The 17,871-nt window shown below is 48.0% G+C and overlaps 1 protein-coding gene and 1 long non-coding RNA gene across 2 annotated transcripts in view; one reads left to right on the forward strand and one right to left on the reverse strand.

Annotated features, from left to right (window-relative positions):
- Nucleotides 1–10,638, forward strand: part of foxo3b (forkhead box O3b) — a 55,841-nt gene extending 45,203 nt beyond the window's left edge. The window contains exons 2-3 of the mRNA XM_064340444.1: nt 6,313–7,792; nt 9,823–10,638. Of these exons, the coding sequence (XP_064196514.1) occupies nt 6,313–7,746 (1,434 nt within the window). The 3' untranslated portion in view covers nt 7,747–7,792; nt 9,823–10,638. The remainder of the gene's footprint in view (nt 1–6,312; nt 7,793–9,822) is intronic.
- LOC135257584 (uncharacterized) overlaps nt 1–17,871 on the reverse strand; it is a 41,827-nt gene that overhangs the window by 4,223 nt on the left and 19,733 nt on the right. The gene's annotated exons all lie outside the window — the stretch shown is intronic.

The raw sequence follows: 17,871 nt of genomic DNA on the forward strand, positions 1-17,871 counted from the left end.
CACTTTTTTGTAGTTTTTTTCTCTCTTTTTTTGGAGTCAATTAAAAGTGAAGTGTGAATCAGTGGATCTTGTGGACGGACACTTCGTGACCCTGCGCTGAAAGCGGAGCGGGGTTGGTTTTGATTGGTGGGAGGCGGGTGGTGAGGGGGCGTGTCCAGCGGCGTGACATCACTCCGCCAGCAGGATGTCACTTAACAATCCAGCCTCGTCTCTCAGCTTTCAATATGTACTCAAATTCAGAATCTGGGTGTCAAAAAATTGGCACGTTAAATTTGTTCAAACAATTCCCTGTTTTATTCCCCCTTTAATTACAGTAGTTCCCCCACTTAATTAGCACATACATTTGCTGCTGCAGAAGTCCCAAAAATAATTTGCAGCTGTTAAGCATTAGAAATGTACAAAAAAAAAAAAAAAACTAAATACAGGAAATAATTGAACCAATTAAGTAAATAAGACCGAGACATAGCAGAAACCAGGATCCCGTACATGAGAACAGTCTCTAGTAGTCTGTTCGGTGAACTCCTGACCCGTCTCGTGTTTTATTTACCGAGTATAGGATTTATATTTAGGCATTTAGTTTCAACCTCGCCGATCTTTTTTTTAAAAATCTGGTTCTTCCCCGCAAGCAGTAAGTATTGACATTTCACACAGGTTACGGAGGGCTGATATTATGTAATAAAAGGTTTGTGTTCTGCAGAAACATTGTGTCTGTACTGGAAGCAGGAGGGGGGAACTCTGTAGATAAAACAGCCATAGTGATTTTTCTCGTGGCATAGGGTTAGGGACAGATAGAGGCGAGACCTCCCACCCCCCAGTGCTTTTTAGGAAAATAAATGAAAACATGAAAAATTCTGTGGCTGAAAAATGGGAAGGGGGGGGGGAGCATAAGAATGAGTTTTGAGGTGCATTGGCTTCACCCTTCTCCAGATTTATATAACATGAAGGGGTTCTGCATGCAGACGTACTCTTGGAGGCCATTTTTGACTGCAGAGTGAGAAAATTCAGCCGGCGCAGCTGCGCAGAGGGGTGAAAATGACACCCCTTCTCGACGGGTCTGAGAGAGCGAGAGAGAGAGAGAGAGGGGAAGACGGATGACCTTAAGCTTGGTTTGACCTGCCTTTCAGTCGGCTCTCTAAATGGGTGTCTGCTCCCCACCCCACCCCGCCCCGTCCCGTCCCGCTTGGCCCCGCCCATTCCCGGAGCGAGAGGGAGGTCTCCGTGTTTACAGTTGCATAACCCCGTAACCGGCGGGCCGATTTAGGGCGCAGGAATCCCCCCCAAGGCTGCTTTGCGCTGGAGGGGTAGAGGGCAGGGTGGGAACGGCTTGGGGGGGGCGGAGAAAAAGGTCTCAGCCTGAACCGTGGGGGGCGGGGCTTTTGGCCAGGCCACACCCACTTAAAAAAAATTTTAAACGCAAAGAGTTGAACTCTGACCTCTTGCTGAACCTGTCCATCAACGAAATACACTACAGTGGCCAAGTAACAATGCATACATTCAGCTGAGGAATACAGGAGCCTTGATCCATGGCTACAAAAGAATAAAGAAGTAGAATCAGAAGGAAAATCTTGACAGGTGTGAATGTGAACTTGACAGGGGCCTTCCTGAGAGAGAGAGCCAGCTGTATGGAAGGCCATGACGGCACTGCAGTGGTCACTGGTTTGTTTGGTCCTGAGGTCCTCTTTAATGGGAAGCTCCCTTGGACAGTGCCTGAGGACGTTGTTTTCGCTTGATTGGTCCTCAGGGTCCTGGTGGGCGGAGTTAGCTCTCTGAAAGGGAGAACTGATTCTCTGAAAGTGTTTTTTTTTTTTTTGGGACTAGGATGTTGGCTGATAGAGACAGCTGCTGTCTGTCCTGCCAAACTCTAGAGCCAGGCCAAGGACTGCAGCGTCCAGTTACACAATTCCTCTGCCCCTCTGCCCCCCTGCCCCCCTGCACCCCCCCCAAAAAAAAAGGAAAGGAAAAGAAAGTCAGTGGATTCCTACTTGTGTAGCTGACAGTGATTAATTGTTACCACATGTTGCTGTCAGACAAAAAGAGCTCTGTGTTCTTGTGTAGGCCCTTGCAGCTGGTGTCTCTGTTAATGTTGTGAGCAAGAGAGAGAGAGAGAGAGAGAAACTGAGGTTTTAAAAAGGCATTTTGGTGTCTGATACACAAGCAAGGTGGATAGCACGCAAAGTAAAAAAAATTTTTTAAAAACCCCCCAAAAAAAACCAGGCAAGCGCGCTCAAGGATCTGTCAGCTACACATTAGCTACAGGCCAGGTGAAGAGAAATAACAATTTTGTCATCCCTGGGAGGGAGGGAGAAGGGGGGAGGGCGGGCGCTAACGTTGAAAAGCTTGCCGAGCCTAGTCTACTCTCTGCAGAGAAATGCACAGTTTATGAATCACAGCTCCTGGCTCAGTCGAATGTTTTTTTTTTTTCTTTTTCTTAATGGGCATGAGAATATGCACGAGAGGAGCCAGCGCAGTAAATACACTCCCCGTGCTGCGTTCGCATTGCATGCTGGGGCTTTTTCGCGTACGCACAGACATTTTCTCACACATACGCCGGCGGGCAGGTGCGCAGTTCATCGCGGCATTGGAGGGATGCTTGAAGAGCACGACTTTGATGTTAGTTTTTTTTTATAAATGCATTAGTCTAACCCTGTACTTGCGACATTTGCTCTGCATTTAAACTAATTGGGCGCAAGGTCTTTAAGCGTCTTTTTGTTTTTGAGAAACGGCAGCGGCAGCTGGGAACACTTGGGCGCGTTTTGTCGAGCGGTGTTTGTCAAAAAGTCGTCGTAAAACACCCGACGTCATTCCTCGTGAGATGCCAGCTTATGTAAACAGCGGTTTCCTTGACATCTCTCTTCATTATGAGCTCGGAACGCACGCACACGCGCGCGCTCTCTCTCTCGCTCGCTCGCTCAAGGTCACGAGACTCGCTCCCGGAGAGAGTCTCCGAGGGGTGGCCTCCGAGTTAGCGATCGGAGCGCGCCGCCGCCTCCTCCTCCTCCTCCTCCTCCTCCTCCTCCTCCGAAAACTGATTTATTTCCAAACCGGTGTCTCGTTTCTCTCGGGGGCCCGTTCCTTTTGTCTGAAAACAAGGGAACGTTAGGTGGCGACGGAACGGAACAGAATGAAGAGCGAGGTGGTTGTGGTTAAAAAAAAAACAAATAAAAAAAAACAAGAACATCTTGAAATGTCACCGGTTGAACGGTGCAGTAAATCAAAAGCAGTGTTTTTGTGGTGCGGTGTGCGCGCAGTAAAAGTCTTTGTGTTTCTTTTATGGCTAACGGAGCGCCCGAGAACGATCAGCGGGAATAAAAAAATGACTCCCGTCGGAGTCGATTTTTACACTGAAATCTTTTGACCAGTGTGAAATGAATCGGGATGTATTTTAATGCAGAAATACGGGGAATGGAATGGGAGCACTGTTCCCTGCAGAGGGGCGTACCTGTTACCTGTTACCTGCACCTCAGGGGGGGTCCCCGAACGTTTGTGGAAAACAACCCCATGTCACGGTTATGCCAGGGAATCACCTGCGTCAAGGGGTGGGTGGAGCTGCAACATCCCGATGCAGCTCTCCTTTCAATTCTGCAGGTATATCCCGCAGTTAAACAGTAGCATTTGAACATAACCCCCAAAACACTCTGGCCTAGTCATACATCATATGCAAGTGTTTGATATTGTGGTCTGATGCGGACTGACAATATTTTTAATACAAACACTAACTTTAAAAAAGAAACTAAACTTAAAAAAAAAGTTTCTCTCGCAACCACACAACCCCAATATTTAGAACCCCCTGGTCAACCCCCTTCACTGTACAGATGTCAGAATAGAAATATGATCCTTTTAGGACTAGGTCTAGCCTCCACCTCCTTGCGTACGCCTTACAACCGACAAGAAACACATGAGAAGTGCTGTTCTTTCACAGCAATATTTGCCCTTTTGTTTTTGTTTCGTTTTTTTGGTTACACTCTGTTCCCTTTTAAATTCCAGTCAGCGCTGGCGCTCGGAGTGAGCTTCGTGCGCCGTGACTCATGCTCCTGGACGTGCGGCGAAAAGACGAGAGTTCGCACGCCAACGCGCCCCCCCCCCCCCCCCCCCCCCCAGCTCCGTACAGAATGTACAGAAAGGAGCGCGGTAGGAGCGGTAAACCACGGCTGCCTCGGCGCGGTGGTTTTGCAATCGGTAGAACCCGGGGGGGGGAAACCACTCCGCGTGGCAAAAAAAGCGTCAGGTGATAAATTATATCTGCGAGAATGTGTTCGTTCCAGGAAAAAAAAAAAAGGGATTTTTTTTTCTTTTCTTTTCTTCCCTTTTTCTTTTTCTTTTTTTTTGAATACCCCCACGGGGATCTAATGTGCGTTCTTTTTGTAAAATGCATTTAAGGCCTTATCGCGTACTTAAAGAGTTTTCCTGCAAATACAACCCCAATACAGAGTACAAGTTCTGAGTTAGCCAGGTGCCTCCAAGCAACTTCAGGCAAAGAAAAAAAAAAAAGGGGGGGGGGGGGCACTTGGGGGATGGGGATCACCATGGCTACAGCACCAGTTCCCACTTGAAACAACAGTCCTGGGGGGGTGGGGGGGGCGTTTACAACGTCAGGGTCCGTATGAGTATCAGAAACTTAACTTCCTGCTGCCCTGGCGTTGAACCAGTGTGGGTTTTTATATGTGTGTTTATGGCTTTGGCCTTTAATCCGAATCGGCAGGCTGCTTCTTCGGGTCGCTAGACTGCAGGCCCCTCCCTCCCACCCCTCCCACATGTTTTCATTTGCTAATAGAAAAAAAGCTATTCCGTTTAAAAAAAATTTTTTTAAAAAGAAATATAAATCTTAGGCAAATGCGTGTCAGCTACAGTTCCTCACTTCTTGTTCTGCTATGCCCGCATTGTACAGCAGACTCACAAGGGATGAATTTAATTAAGGGGGGGGGGGCAGCCCTCCCCGCTCCCTCCCTCCCCTCCCTCCCTCCCTCCTCATGAACATTCAAGAATGACCTCAGCAGCAAGCGAACTCTACTCCGCCATCACGCGACGCTCGCCCGCGGGCCCTGAATCAGGCCTGGGAAGCGTTGGCGGTAACCTCTGCCGGCGGCTTCGTTCGCTCGCGCACGCACAGGCCACGCGACACGGCGCTCGTAAAACAATCGGATCGGCGGCTCTGTGTGCGCTCCTCGCTCTCGTCCAAATCCGCTGCGCTGCTGAAGAAATTTTTGCTTTAGTCTTTTTTAAAAAACATTTGCGCACTCGCAAGGGGGGGCGTAAGTTCCGTTTATCCCCCCCAACACTCTGACGGCAAATTTAAAGGCTTCCAGGCAAAAGCGTGCTGTTTGTTATTATCTTTTTAAAAAAACCTGAACAACACTTTTTGATCTCTCAGTACAATTATCAACAATGAATGTTTAGAAAACCGAGTACACGCATAAGTTCTTGGTTGAGAAGAGGACTCCCCTGGTCCAATCAGCACATTCGCATCAAATGAGCATTTTTTAAATGCTTTTTGTTGACCGACAATAAACCCTGACTATATTTAGCAGTGAGTTCTGCATTCCAGATGGTGAATTAAATGTACTTTTTGTATTGTTGTGAGTGTACGGTATCTGGGCCTGCTTAAGCATCTGCCATTTGTAGATATCCGTGCATTGCTATTGGTAAAGCATTGCATCAGATGATCGTATAAGGAAGTAAGGATTCCAGTAATGTTTTGAACCTTGTAACAGAACAAGGGTGTGTTGAATTTTAAAGACCTTTTTTTTATGATGCAGTTTCCTGAGGTTTTGTTCATAACATTAATAGTTCTTCACCGGTACTTGCATAAACAATGGGTGATATTTATCTGGTGACACTGAACTCCACCTAGTCTCAAAAAAAAAAAGGATTCCCCATTGTCAGCTTTGCAAAAATTATGTAACGTGGTACAGGGTGTGCCCTTTTGTTTCCCATCATTAATATGCTCAATTATGACATTCGTTATTATATGAACTTGGAGGACTGCAATTACTTTGCTGGGTAACCTTGGCAACAAGGGGTCATTAGACTGTATCTGAAGTGCCTGTCCCCTCCCCCCATATCGGCTGTCTTGGCTCAAAGTGGGTAAAAAAAACATGAAAGCATAAGATTTCACAAAAGTGTAGCCTAGGCCTTTGTGGGGGGGAGGAGAGGACAAAGGCTATGCAAAATAAAAAACTGATTTCACAAGTATTGATGGCCAAAAAGTATGACTGATGCAATGTAGCATCTTCTGTAAATTCTCCTCTGATTGGTCGAAATGGATACGCGGGATGTAACACCTCCATCTTTTTTTTTTTTGTTGTCTTTGTGCAGAACTCCATCCGGCACAACCTCTCCCTGCACAGCCGGTTCATCCGAGTCCAGAACGAGGGAACGGGAAAGAGCTCCTGGTGGATGATCAACCCCGACGGCGGGAAAGGCGGGAAGGCTCCGCGGCGACGGGCCGTCTCCATGGACAACAGCAACAAGTACGCCAAGAGCCGTGGCCGGGCGGCCAAGAAGAAGGCCGCCCTGCAGGCCGCCCAGGAGGGGGGCGCCGAGAGCCCGTCGGGCCTGTCCAAGTGGCCCGGCAGCCCCACGTCGCGGAGCAGCGACGAGCTGGACGCCTGGACCGACTTCCGCTCGCGCACCAACTCCAACGCCAGCACCGTCAGCGGCCGCCTCTCGCCCATCCTGGCCAACCCCGAGCTGGACGAGGTGCCCGACGACGAGCCGCCCCTCTCCCCCATGCTCTACTCCAGCCCCAACAGCCTGTCCCCCGCGGGGGGCAAGCCCTGTCCCGCCGAGCTGCCCCGCCTGGCCGACCTGGCCGGCACCATGAACCTCAACGACGGGCTCTCCGAGAACCTCATGGACGACCTCCTCAACAACATCAACCTGACCACGTCCCAGCAGCCCTCCCCCGGAGGAGGGAGCGGGGCGGGGGTTGCGCCCGGGGCCCCGGGGGCCGGGGGCCCCATGCAGCGGAGCTCCAGCTTCACTTTCGGATCCAAGGCCGGGGGGCTGGGCTCCCCTTCAGGCAGCTACAGCAACTCCATTTTTGGGCCGCCCTCGCTGACGGGCATGCGCCAGTCGCCCATGCAGACCATCCAGGAGAACAAGGCGGCCACCTTCTCCTGCATCTCCCACTTCGGCAACCAGACCCTGCAGGACCTGCTCAACTCGGAGGCGCCCAGCCACGCCGACGTCATGATGACGCAGTCGGACCCGCTCATGTCCCAGGCCAGCGCCTCCGTCTCCTCCCAGAACTCCCGCCGGAACCTCATCCTCCGCAACGACCCCATGATGTCCTTCACCGCCGCCCAGCCCAGCCAGGGCGGCCCGGGCCACGGGAGCCTCCTCCTGCACCAGGCCCAGAGCTCCCTGCTGACCGGCGGGAGGACGGGCCTCTCCGCCTCCATCAACGGGGCTCTGGGGCTGGCCAACGACTCCAACAACCTGGTCTCCGTCAAGAGCCAGCTGCAGTCCTCCAGCGGGAACTCGGCCATGCAGGTGGGCCCCTCGGACTCGTCGCTGTACTCCGGCCTCAACGGCGGCCAGGACAAGTTCCCCAGCGACCTGGACCTGGACATGTTCAACGGGAGCCTGGAGTGCGACATGGACTCCATCATCCGCAGCGAGCTGATGGACGCCGACGGGCTGGACTTCAACTTCGACACGCTCATCTCCGCGCAGAACGTGGTCAACCTCAACGTGGGCAGCTTCGCCAACCCCAAGCAGACCTCCCAGAGCTGGGTGCCCGGCTGAGAGCTGGGGGGAGGGGGTGGGGCGCAGGGAGGGAGGGGCAAAGCAGGTGAGCTCGAACGCCTTTGCCGCAGATTTGTGAAAACGGAAATGCATTTGCATACGATTCAAGGACATAAGCTTGTAGTGTCCCATGTTTGTTGTAGGTACACTTGTACTACGGGTGTGTGTGTGTGTGTGTGTGTACAGCGAACTTCTACAAAAAAATAGTATTATCATACATTCTGTGAGGTGTGCTAGCAAGTCGTGAACCAACAGACTGTGTGTGTGTGTGTGTGTGTGTGTAGGGCCTCTGTGTCATGTATAAATGAGCTTTTAGCAGGGTCTAGGGAATGCCATTTTGCCTCAGGCAAAGACGCACCTTTGGCAAGGTGCCCCGTCCCGATGGCCTGCAGGTGTACGCTGACCTCTACAGCGTTGCCTTGGGGGTCGGATGTTTGGACCGGGCTTTTGGAAATACCAGGGGTAGCGGCCCAGGTCAAGAGCTAGCAGCTGGGTGAACTCGCTAAGTGCACAACAACAAGTTGTGGGGGAGGACAATGCCAAGGAAGGATAGGAGCTCCACCAATCACAGAGTGCTTCCATAAAAAGAAGAAACAATATGGTGACTGGTTCATACTTTCCGGTTGCACTTCTGGGAGACTTTCAGTGATGAAGGGAGGAGCACAGCTGTAATGTTTCCACCAATTACAGATGGCTTTGCTCCATTTGTTTTTAACAATGTTCTCCATGCGGTTGGAGGAGAGCTCCCATCTGGTTTCTATGTGAAAATCAAGCCAGCATCCTATCTGTAGTTTATTATTCCTGGTGTACAACGCAGTGCTCAGGCCGAGCCATTTATTTTAATCTCGAGAGTTGGAAGGACCTCTGATTGGTGGAATTTCAGGCAGGCAGTTGGTAAACAATTTGGAATTCTTGGATTCAAGTCCCAGGTGGGGCACTGCCGTTGTACCCTTGAGCGAGGAACTCAACCCGAATTTCTTCAGTAAAATATCCAGCCCTATAATTGGATGGTATGCAAAAAGAAAACATGCAAATTCTGTAACTCGCTGCCTATAAGAGCATCTGCAAAATACCTCAAATTTAAATGATGAAAAGGATGGAAAGTTTCGCATGCCTTTATGTTCATGAGTCACAGATGCCATATATACACAGGTCAGATTCACGCAGATGTATGACAAATGAGAAGACAAATGACAAAAAAGATGATTTGGCTGATCCATGCAGCGCAGCCGGTCTCTCGGGCAACCAAACCCAGATGTAGCTTGTGGCTACAGCGTCTCCCGTGGGTCAGATGGGGCTTAGTTGTCATTTGCATGCCGTTGCCATGATCTGCGTCCTCCCTTACACGCGATTTACATGCCACTACACCTGAACGTACGCAGGTGCGTCTTTGGGGCAGGTCTGACAGCGCATGAGCCAGTGCCTTAACGATGACCCTCGTTAACCGTCACGGAAACGGTTTGAGGACTGACTTCCGAAACGAGGGGAAGGCCCGTTTGTGCGCGTCCACCTTTAGACACAAGCTGAGGGAAACGGGAAGGTGACCTTCAGTTTTTTTTTTTTTGGTTGGGGGGTGGGGGGTGGGAGGCATGGTCAGCGACTGCAGAATATCCTTGATAAATCCTGACCCTTTGAAGAGTAGGGTTTTTTTGTAATGTTTCTTTCTTAGCTCAGTGTTCTAGAACTGCGTTGCTTTCGGTTACCGGCGGCGATTGTTACATCAGCGTTAGAATGTTCTGAGTTAAGGACATTCTAATGGCATGTTTGTGATCTTAACCGCTTAATAAGGTTAAATGAGGTTAAGCAAGGTGGCAGACTGCCTGTACTTTATGTTGAAAATGGCCCCTCTATTGTTCATAAACACAAAATTGTTTTATCAGGCTCTGGAAGCAAGGGGTCCGGCCAGGAAGGAACACAGACTTTTTAGGAACGCCCAAGTCTTTCGTAACGAGCCGACTCTGGACTCTGATTCTGCTGGATCTGGACATTTAAAAAAAAAAACAAAAAACAAAAAAAACAAAACATTTTAAACGTCTCTAAATAGATGTGTTTTGTCTTTCTTCTCACTTTTGACAGATCCCAACTGTGATGCAAGACCCCACCACGACGTCCTTTTGCCAAACCAGCGAACGCAGCATGACGTGCGGAACGACGGCCCCGTTTTTTCAGCAGGAGAACCTCCCCCGAGAACCGGACACACACACAGCGTCACCGCAAAAACTGACGGGCACAGATCCAAGAACATTCGCTTCAGCTTTCCTGGAGTTCCCTACTGACAGACAGCAGCAAAACAAACATGACACACAAAAAAAAGAAAACGACAAGAATGAACTCGTTTGAAAATTATGCAATCTTGTTTTCAGAAATAACATGTAATAAACCACGCATAGGTATCAGAAAGTTATAGTGTTCTTTAAAAAAGGAAAAGAGGAAAAAAGAAAAAAAAAAGCTTGTGAGTATAGTGTAGCCTTTTACAGTACAGTAGTTTCTGTAAAGACGTGATGTGGTGTTCTCTCATACAGTGGTTTTCTGGGATGTTTTCATCATTTGAATATCTTCCTCGTTTTTCCTCCACGCTTTTAATGTTTTAATGTTGTCACTGTTTCACATTTGACCTCTGACCTTATTTTCTCCCGCCCGCCCCCCACTATATCCTGCTGCCACAGTTTTGTTTTTTGAAAGCAGAGTGGCCTCAGTCTGGAAAATCTTATGAGGAATCGCCTCATTTCTAGACTGGAACCCAAGAAAAGGGGTATAAATTGTATGTAATTCGGTGTACTCCAGTTTGTTTGTTGTTAGTTCTTTTTCGTAGCCTTACTAAACTTTTTTATTGCTTTAACCCCCTATCCAATTTTAAATCATATTATTCCCCCCTTCCCTGCCCCCCCCCCCCCCCAAAAAAAAGAGAAACATAACCCAATCTACAATTATAGGAGAGATTGTAACTGTGTGTATACGTAACTGTAAAACAAAACAAAAAATAATTGAATAAACATCTGTCAAGGTTCTATGTGGTAAATATGAAGTGCTAAGAAATGGGGAAAGTCCCATTTGCAAGGTTTATGAGGACTAAAAGTATATGTAGCCAAAATATGTTTTAGCATTTGTGTATACTTCTAAGCCATAATGGGTGCTAAATAAACAGTGTTCAGTCTGTCCTTGCAGGCTTTGCGTTTTCCAGTTAACAGATAAAGTGCTTGTGATTTTAAAAATAATAATAATAAAATTAATAGTGAAAGAGATAATATGGCAGCATTCCGGGTGACTAGGCACCTGAAAGCCATTTTATGGAGAAAACAAATAAGCTATCTTGTATATTGCCAAATTACTTGAACACGTGAGAGAGATGCTGGCAGCCAAAAAAAAAAGAAACAAAAAAAAGAAACAAAAAAACGTGAAAAAAATAAATAAAAAAAACACAAACAGGGAAATTAGTTTAGCTCAGGCTGTTGCAGTTTGGTGGAAATGAGGGAACTTCATATATGCAACCGAACCACTGCTCAGGGTGCGGGAAGGCCTGCCTGACAACCAGAGATGGATTTTATTTCACAAATCCGGCTTTTTGCTTTTTTTATTTTCCTGTGAGACACTGGTGTTATTATCTAAGCTGCGGTCTTCTCCTAGAAGAAGAGAAACATAAATCGTTTTTTTTTTTGTAAATCTTTTCTGCTTTCAACACGGGCTTTTTTTTTTTTCTTTTTTTTTTTCTTTTCTTCCAGCCTGCCGTTACCGTTCCGGAACGCTGGTACACGCGCGGAAGCGCTAAAGCTTCAGACTCCAACCAAAACTTCTCTTCTTGTTTTTCTCACCGGGTTAAGATACATTATCGATCGTTCCGTGTAGCACCTACATGTTTCTCTATGTATACATATGTTTATGCGTACATGCCATTGCATCGCTTGATTTATATATATATATATATATATATATATATATAGATCCATCCATCCTTGTTGATTCATGTAGTGCTTACCCATCACTGATGGACAGGTGATGACAGCACTGTAACCTTAGACAGTGGCAAGGCTGAGTTAATGAGAGACAGAAGGCTGATGGAAACAGGCTGCCCAGTCTCTTTAGCCATAAGGATGGCTGTGAACAGTCTTTCTCTCTCTCTCCTGTTTCCCTCCCTTTGGGGGCGAGGACAGTGGAGGTTTCCCGTTTTTTGTAAGATAGTGTGATGCATTGTGTTGTGTACTTTAACATGAAGCAGGGGAAGACTTATTATGCATGGCTGGTAGGTGAATGCATCTAGCAGTGCAACCTTGAAGCTCAGTGCATGATCCCTCTCCATTCTGGCCACACGCACGCACGCACACGCACACACATGCACAAATCACAAAATCCAAATCTGCTAGTCACACATATGCGCGCACATACATTCATACACACACACACACACACACACACGTACACTCACACACACACCCACAGACACACACACACACACACACACTGTGTCCACCCCCCCCCCACTGCACCCCAGGTGAATCAGCAGCTTTGGAGCAGCATATGCAAGCGTGTCAGATCTTCCTTAGAAAGCTGTCGCAACCTTGACCACCTGTTTCTGCTCTAAGCGCAAGTCCGCCCCGCCCTCCCCTCCTCCCGCCCTCCTCCCGCCCCCCTGCGCCCCGACCACCTCAGACCCACAATGCCATTCACTGACTGAATGTGTTTCTCCTTGTGAAAATGTGTGGGTAGAATAATAGCATATCAACTGTTTTAAAGGCATTACACAGTGGTGAAGACTTTTTTTTTTTTTTTTTTTTTTTGGTCCTCGTCTCTTATTAAGGTAGTATTATACACAGATTCCTATTTCACAGACACTGGGGAAACTAGGGATGGCCAGAAATGCTTTGACATTGTGTGCCTCCTTAAATTACTGTTGAAATGACGCTGAGGGGGAAACTATTGGGGGGGGGGTTGGGGGGGGAGCTGTTATTTATTGTCCTAAATGAAAGTTTTCTGGAAAGCTTCAAGGCAAGGGAGGAGAGAGAGAGGAGATTAGATTTTGGCACAGGCCTGGAGTGAAATACAACGCCCCCCCGCTTCCTGCCAGGACAGCGCCCCCAAATCCCACCAGTGAGAGAGCAGCAGACCTGGACCGCTGCCCGTTAAAACCGCACAACAAGAGTGCACTCACCGGGCAGAGCGCCACACAGCACTTCTCCCTCTTTTTTTTTCTTTCTTCTTTCTTTTCCTCTCTCTCTCTGTTTTTTTTTTCTGGTAGCACAAAGCGTTGGTGGAAACATAGCCCCCGCCCGAAACAATGTGGTACAGTTCACACAAAGGGGATTCGGGAGACGCCGTGCAATCGAACTTGCGTCACGTAATCGTCAGAGAATTTTTATTTCTTTTTTTTTTTCTTTTTGTTTTTTTTTTTTTAAGGCTAAATTAAAGTTTATTTGGCGCCCGTGTCCGAAGCTCCACGGATTCTCTGCTAATGTGCCCAGAAGCCCTTGTTGCTCAATCGTAGACACGTCATTGCATAATCAATCAAAGGAAAATAACAAATAACAACAAACATCTTAAAATTCTTATTGGAGCTCAATAAACAAAGATCTAAGGGATGAAAACGAGATATTGGCAAGTGGTCAAGCCACGTGGAAGTGCGTTTGTGTGTGTGTGTGTGCGTGTGTGTGTGTGCACGCGTTTGCAGTTCTGCAACTCATCAAGCCAGACATTCTAACCCAGAGTGAGAGAGAGAATACTTGCAGTTTAATTTCCATTGCTTATACTGCTGAAAGGAGGCGGAGATAGTCTAATTAGAAGCCTTCCACTGGGCCATTTTTGTGTCAATCAAGGTGCTGGATTGATTCAGATCCCCCCCCCCCCCCCATGGTCATATGTTTGCTGCTCAAAACGGAGGGCATGAGCAAACACAAACCCTGGGTTTAGACCACCCCCTCGATCTGGTGCTCGACAGTCTGACCACTCGTTACTGTAAAAGGGTTGAGAGTCGTTGCCCGATGGTGCTTTCCTTTCGCTAATCCGATCTTATGCACCCACGTGGAAATCAGAAAAATATGCTACTACCTTAATAAAGGAACGGTCTGTCAAACCTTAATCTGAAACCCTTTCTCACTGCCCCCCCCCCCAACCTCCAACCCCCAACCCCCAACCACCACCACCACCACTCCCACCCCTTTTAATCTCTCGTAGTAATTGCTTCTCTACTTGATGTTAGTGTGTACTTTTCCTGTGTATTCCACTATGAATTGTAATCTAGTTTGTATAAGAAATGGTGAGCATGTAAATAAAGCTCAGTGAAGCTCTACAGTGGGACTCGAGGCCTCCGTTCTTCTTCACGTCGTCTTCGTCTTCGTCCGCCATGTTTTCTGCTCGTCTGCACTGCTTAACTTTGAATATGCTCTAAAATTTCGGGGGGGGGGGGGGAGAAAAAAGTGTGGTTTGGATTGTTAACCTTTGGATGACTTTGTGGCCATGTACCCCCCAGCTCCCCATGCCCTTCCCATGTGTGACTCCTTGACGCCTGGAGCTGGACTTTTTGGTCTGTCATCTTCGGCCGAACTGTTCAAGGGCAGCATGCTGAAGCCAAGAGGATTACACGTGTAATTTTGGGGTTTGGCGCAGGTCAGGTTACTGATACCGGAAGAATGTGTAAGGAAGGAAAAGGAGAGTGCGCCGCCCCCTTTACGCAAACGGAATATACTGGAAATAATGTTGAAATGAAAATGCATTAACCCAGGACACTGTGACACTTCGCATTATATCGGCAATTGTGGAAACTGGTTCAACATACAACGTTGATTTTCTAAGAAGTCCTCAGATTTACAACATAACATTGCAGTAAATTTGCAATTGTTTGAAGGCAGTCCTGTTTGGGGTGGTCTGGTTTGGGGAGGTCCTGTTTGAAGGCTGTTCTGTTTGGGGTGGTCCTTGTTTGGGGCGTTCTTGTTTGGGGCGGTCCTGTTTGAAGGCGGTCCTGTTTGAAGGTGGTCCTGTTTGGGGCGGTCCCGTTTGGGGTGGTCTGGTTTGGGGAGGTCCTGTCTGAAGGCTGTCCTGTTTGGGGCGGTCTGGTTTGGGGAGGTCCTGTCTGAAGGCTGTCCTGTTTGGGGCGGTCTGGTTTGGGGAGGTCCTGTCTGAAGGCTGTCCTGTTTGGGGCGGTCTGGTTTGAGTCGGTCCCGTTTGCAGGCAGTCTAGTTTGGGGCAGTACTTATTTGCAGGCAGTCTTGTTTGGGCCAGTACTTATTTGCAGGTAGTCTTGTTTGGGCCAGTACTTACTTGCAGGCAGTCTTGTTTGGGCCAGTACTTACTTGCAGGCAGTCTTGTTTGGGGCAGTACTTACTTGCAGGCAGTCTTGTTTGGGGCAGTACTTACTTGCAGGCAGTCTTGTTTGGGGCAGTACTTACTTGCAGGCAGTCTTGTTTGGGGCAGTACTTATTTGCAGGCAGTCCTGTTTGGGGCAGTACTTATTTGCAGGCAGTCTTGTTTGGGGCAGTACTTACTTGCAGGCAGTCTTGTTTGGGGCAGTACTTATTTGCAGGCAGTCCTGTTTGGGGCAGTACTTATTTGCAGGCAGTCTTGTTTGGGGCAGTACTTATTTGCAGGCAGTCTTGTTTGGGGCAGTACTTATTTGCAGGCAGTCTTGTTTGGGGCAGTACTTATTTGCAGGCAGTCTTGTTTGGGGCAGTACTTATTTGCAGGCAGTCTAGTTTGGGGCAGTACTTATTTGCAGGCAGTCTTGTTTGGGCCAGTACTTATTTGCAGGCAGTCTAGTTTGGGCCAGTACTTATTTGCAGGCAGTCTTGTTTGGGCCAGTACTTATTTGCAGGCAGTCTAGTTTGGGGCAGTACTTATTTGCAGGCAGTCTAGTTTGGGGCAGTACTTATTTGCAGGCAGTCTAGTTTGGGGCAGTACTTATTTGCAGGCAGTCTTGTTTGGGGCAGTACTTATTTGCAGGCAGTCCCTCCCCTACGCTACCAGCACAAATGCAGCCTCTCACGGTCAGAACACCGAGTGCCTCCGGTCACGCCTGGCATTCTGTCCACTCTCCACCCAGTGAAATACAACAGCCTCGGATATAAAGGTCAAGTGCGTCAGACAACGCTAAAACCGTCCACAAACACATCCAGTTCAGTACTGTGGGTACATGCTCAGGACGGAGTGTAGCACAGTGGGTAAGGAACTGGGCTTGTAACCGAAAGGTCGCAGGTTCGATTCCCGGGTAAGGACACTGCCGTTGTACCCTTGAGCAAGGTACTTAACCTGCATTGCTTCAGTATATATCCAGCTGTATAAATGGATACAATGTAAAAAATGCTATGTAAAAGTTGTGTAAGTCGCTCTGGATAAGGGCGTCTGCTAAATGCCTGTAATGTAATGTAATGTAACATGCTGGTTTCAGCAACGGTGTCTAAATGATCATCATCATCATCTTAAAAACCAGTGCCGCTCTAATTCTGTGTGCCGAATTAGGGTTGATATGAAAACCTACAGGACGCTAGATCTCCAGGAACAGGGTTGGGTAGCTTTGGTCGAAAATCAAAGTCAGGTTTATGGACTGGATTCTCAGCAGGGTTTTCAGTGGAACTGTACGCAAAGTGTCCGTACGCCATTTTCCCTCGCTTTCACTCGGTCAGGTTTAGTCAAGTCCTTTACAGGAGGGTCATACAGGTTTCTGGTTGTTGGTCCGTCCTGATCCATAACCACAGAATTGGAATAATTATTAGATTATATTATTGTTAATGTGACCGTGTGGTAGAGTATCACCATTCAGTCTGTATTTATTTGTTAATAAATCAATCAAGCTGATCGATGAGCCCCCAGTGGGAAAAAAAAGTCCAGGAGCAGGGCATTACTTACCCCTTCTATTTTTTTTCGCCTTTCGTTTAGTCATCGTCTCAGATTTCATCATGATGTCCCCACAATATTATTTACTCACTGCAACGTTTTGAGTTGCGCAAAGTTCACGGTAACCTTTGCCTTCGGTTATAAACAGCGTGACATACTGAGTGGTCATCTCCTCCAGGAGATGTCCCGTCCCGTCCCTTTCCCTCCCCCACCCCCCCGAGCAGGAACAGAGCAGGAACAGAGAGGTGCGTAGGGAGCACTGCAGCTGGACAGCTGGACCCTTTGCCACGCCCACTTAAATATGCTGAGCCGGATCTGCGGGCGAGCAGATAAGCAAAAGAGACTTCCTTTCAGAAATATCCGGACAGGTAATTTACCCAGCATTCTCTGCTGTGGCAGCAGGCTGTCAGAAATAAACACAGAACTCGAAGTAATCTCAACTGTAGTCAAAACGCTGAAGCCTAAAAGTATAACTGGCAAGAACTAAACCCATCTGCCTGCAGACCGAATCCACTGCTGTGCCATACTAAAAATATTCTTGCTGTATGAAGTCATTTTATAATGTATTATATAATCGGACATGTACTATATCTATAATATATTTTCTGGCCTCTGTATATATATATATATCAGAATCTTTGGACTTCAGTCCTGTCCTGTCCTCCCTTGGTACTGACCATTTCTGACAGCGCCGCTTTTGATAATAACATCTCTGGAAAATGAAATCTTGCTGAGAGAGAGAGAGAGAGAGAGAGAGAGAGAGAGAGAGCCCGAGTTTGAAAAGGTCTGCCCTGGATTCAGTGGGCCCAGAGCGCTAAGCCGACGCACGCACGTCTCCCACGTGTTCTTCAGCCGAGTGTCCTTGCGTGACCCCCCCCCCCCCCCAGCTGATCCAGCGCGGCGGATACCAAACGTGTTTCTCTCGCCGCTGCTCCGACTCGCTCGACGGTTAACCCCATACCGCAGCGTACGCGCCGCAAAAAAAACTAACAATACGCAAGACTGTACGTTTTAAAAAAAAATTTAGATCACTCACATTTTTTTTCTAAATACGACAAAAAAGATTGCCAGTGAGGCGGGGCCACTTCGGACCACATTGCTGGTGAGTCATTGGCTGTGAAGAATGACTGACACATCGGATCACACAGGTCAGATAACGTTCGGGTGACAGTGGATAAAATGTCCTGATTTCACCGCTTTCGCGGAGAATTGTCCCCTGCTGTTCCCATCACTTCCTCTTTCAGAGAATTTGAGGACTTTCCTGATGTCTGTCTGTCACGCTGAGATGCTCTCCAGTCTTTTCTCCGTCTC

This window comes from Anguilla rostrata, chromosome 6 (genome assembly GCF_018555375.3).
Source record: "Anguilla rostrata isolate EN2019 chromosome 6, ASM1855537v3, whole genome shotgun sequence".
Lineage (NCBI taxonomy): Eukaryota > Metazoa > Chordata > Actinopteri > Anguilliformes > Anguillidae > Anguilla > Anguilla rostrata.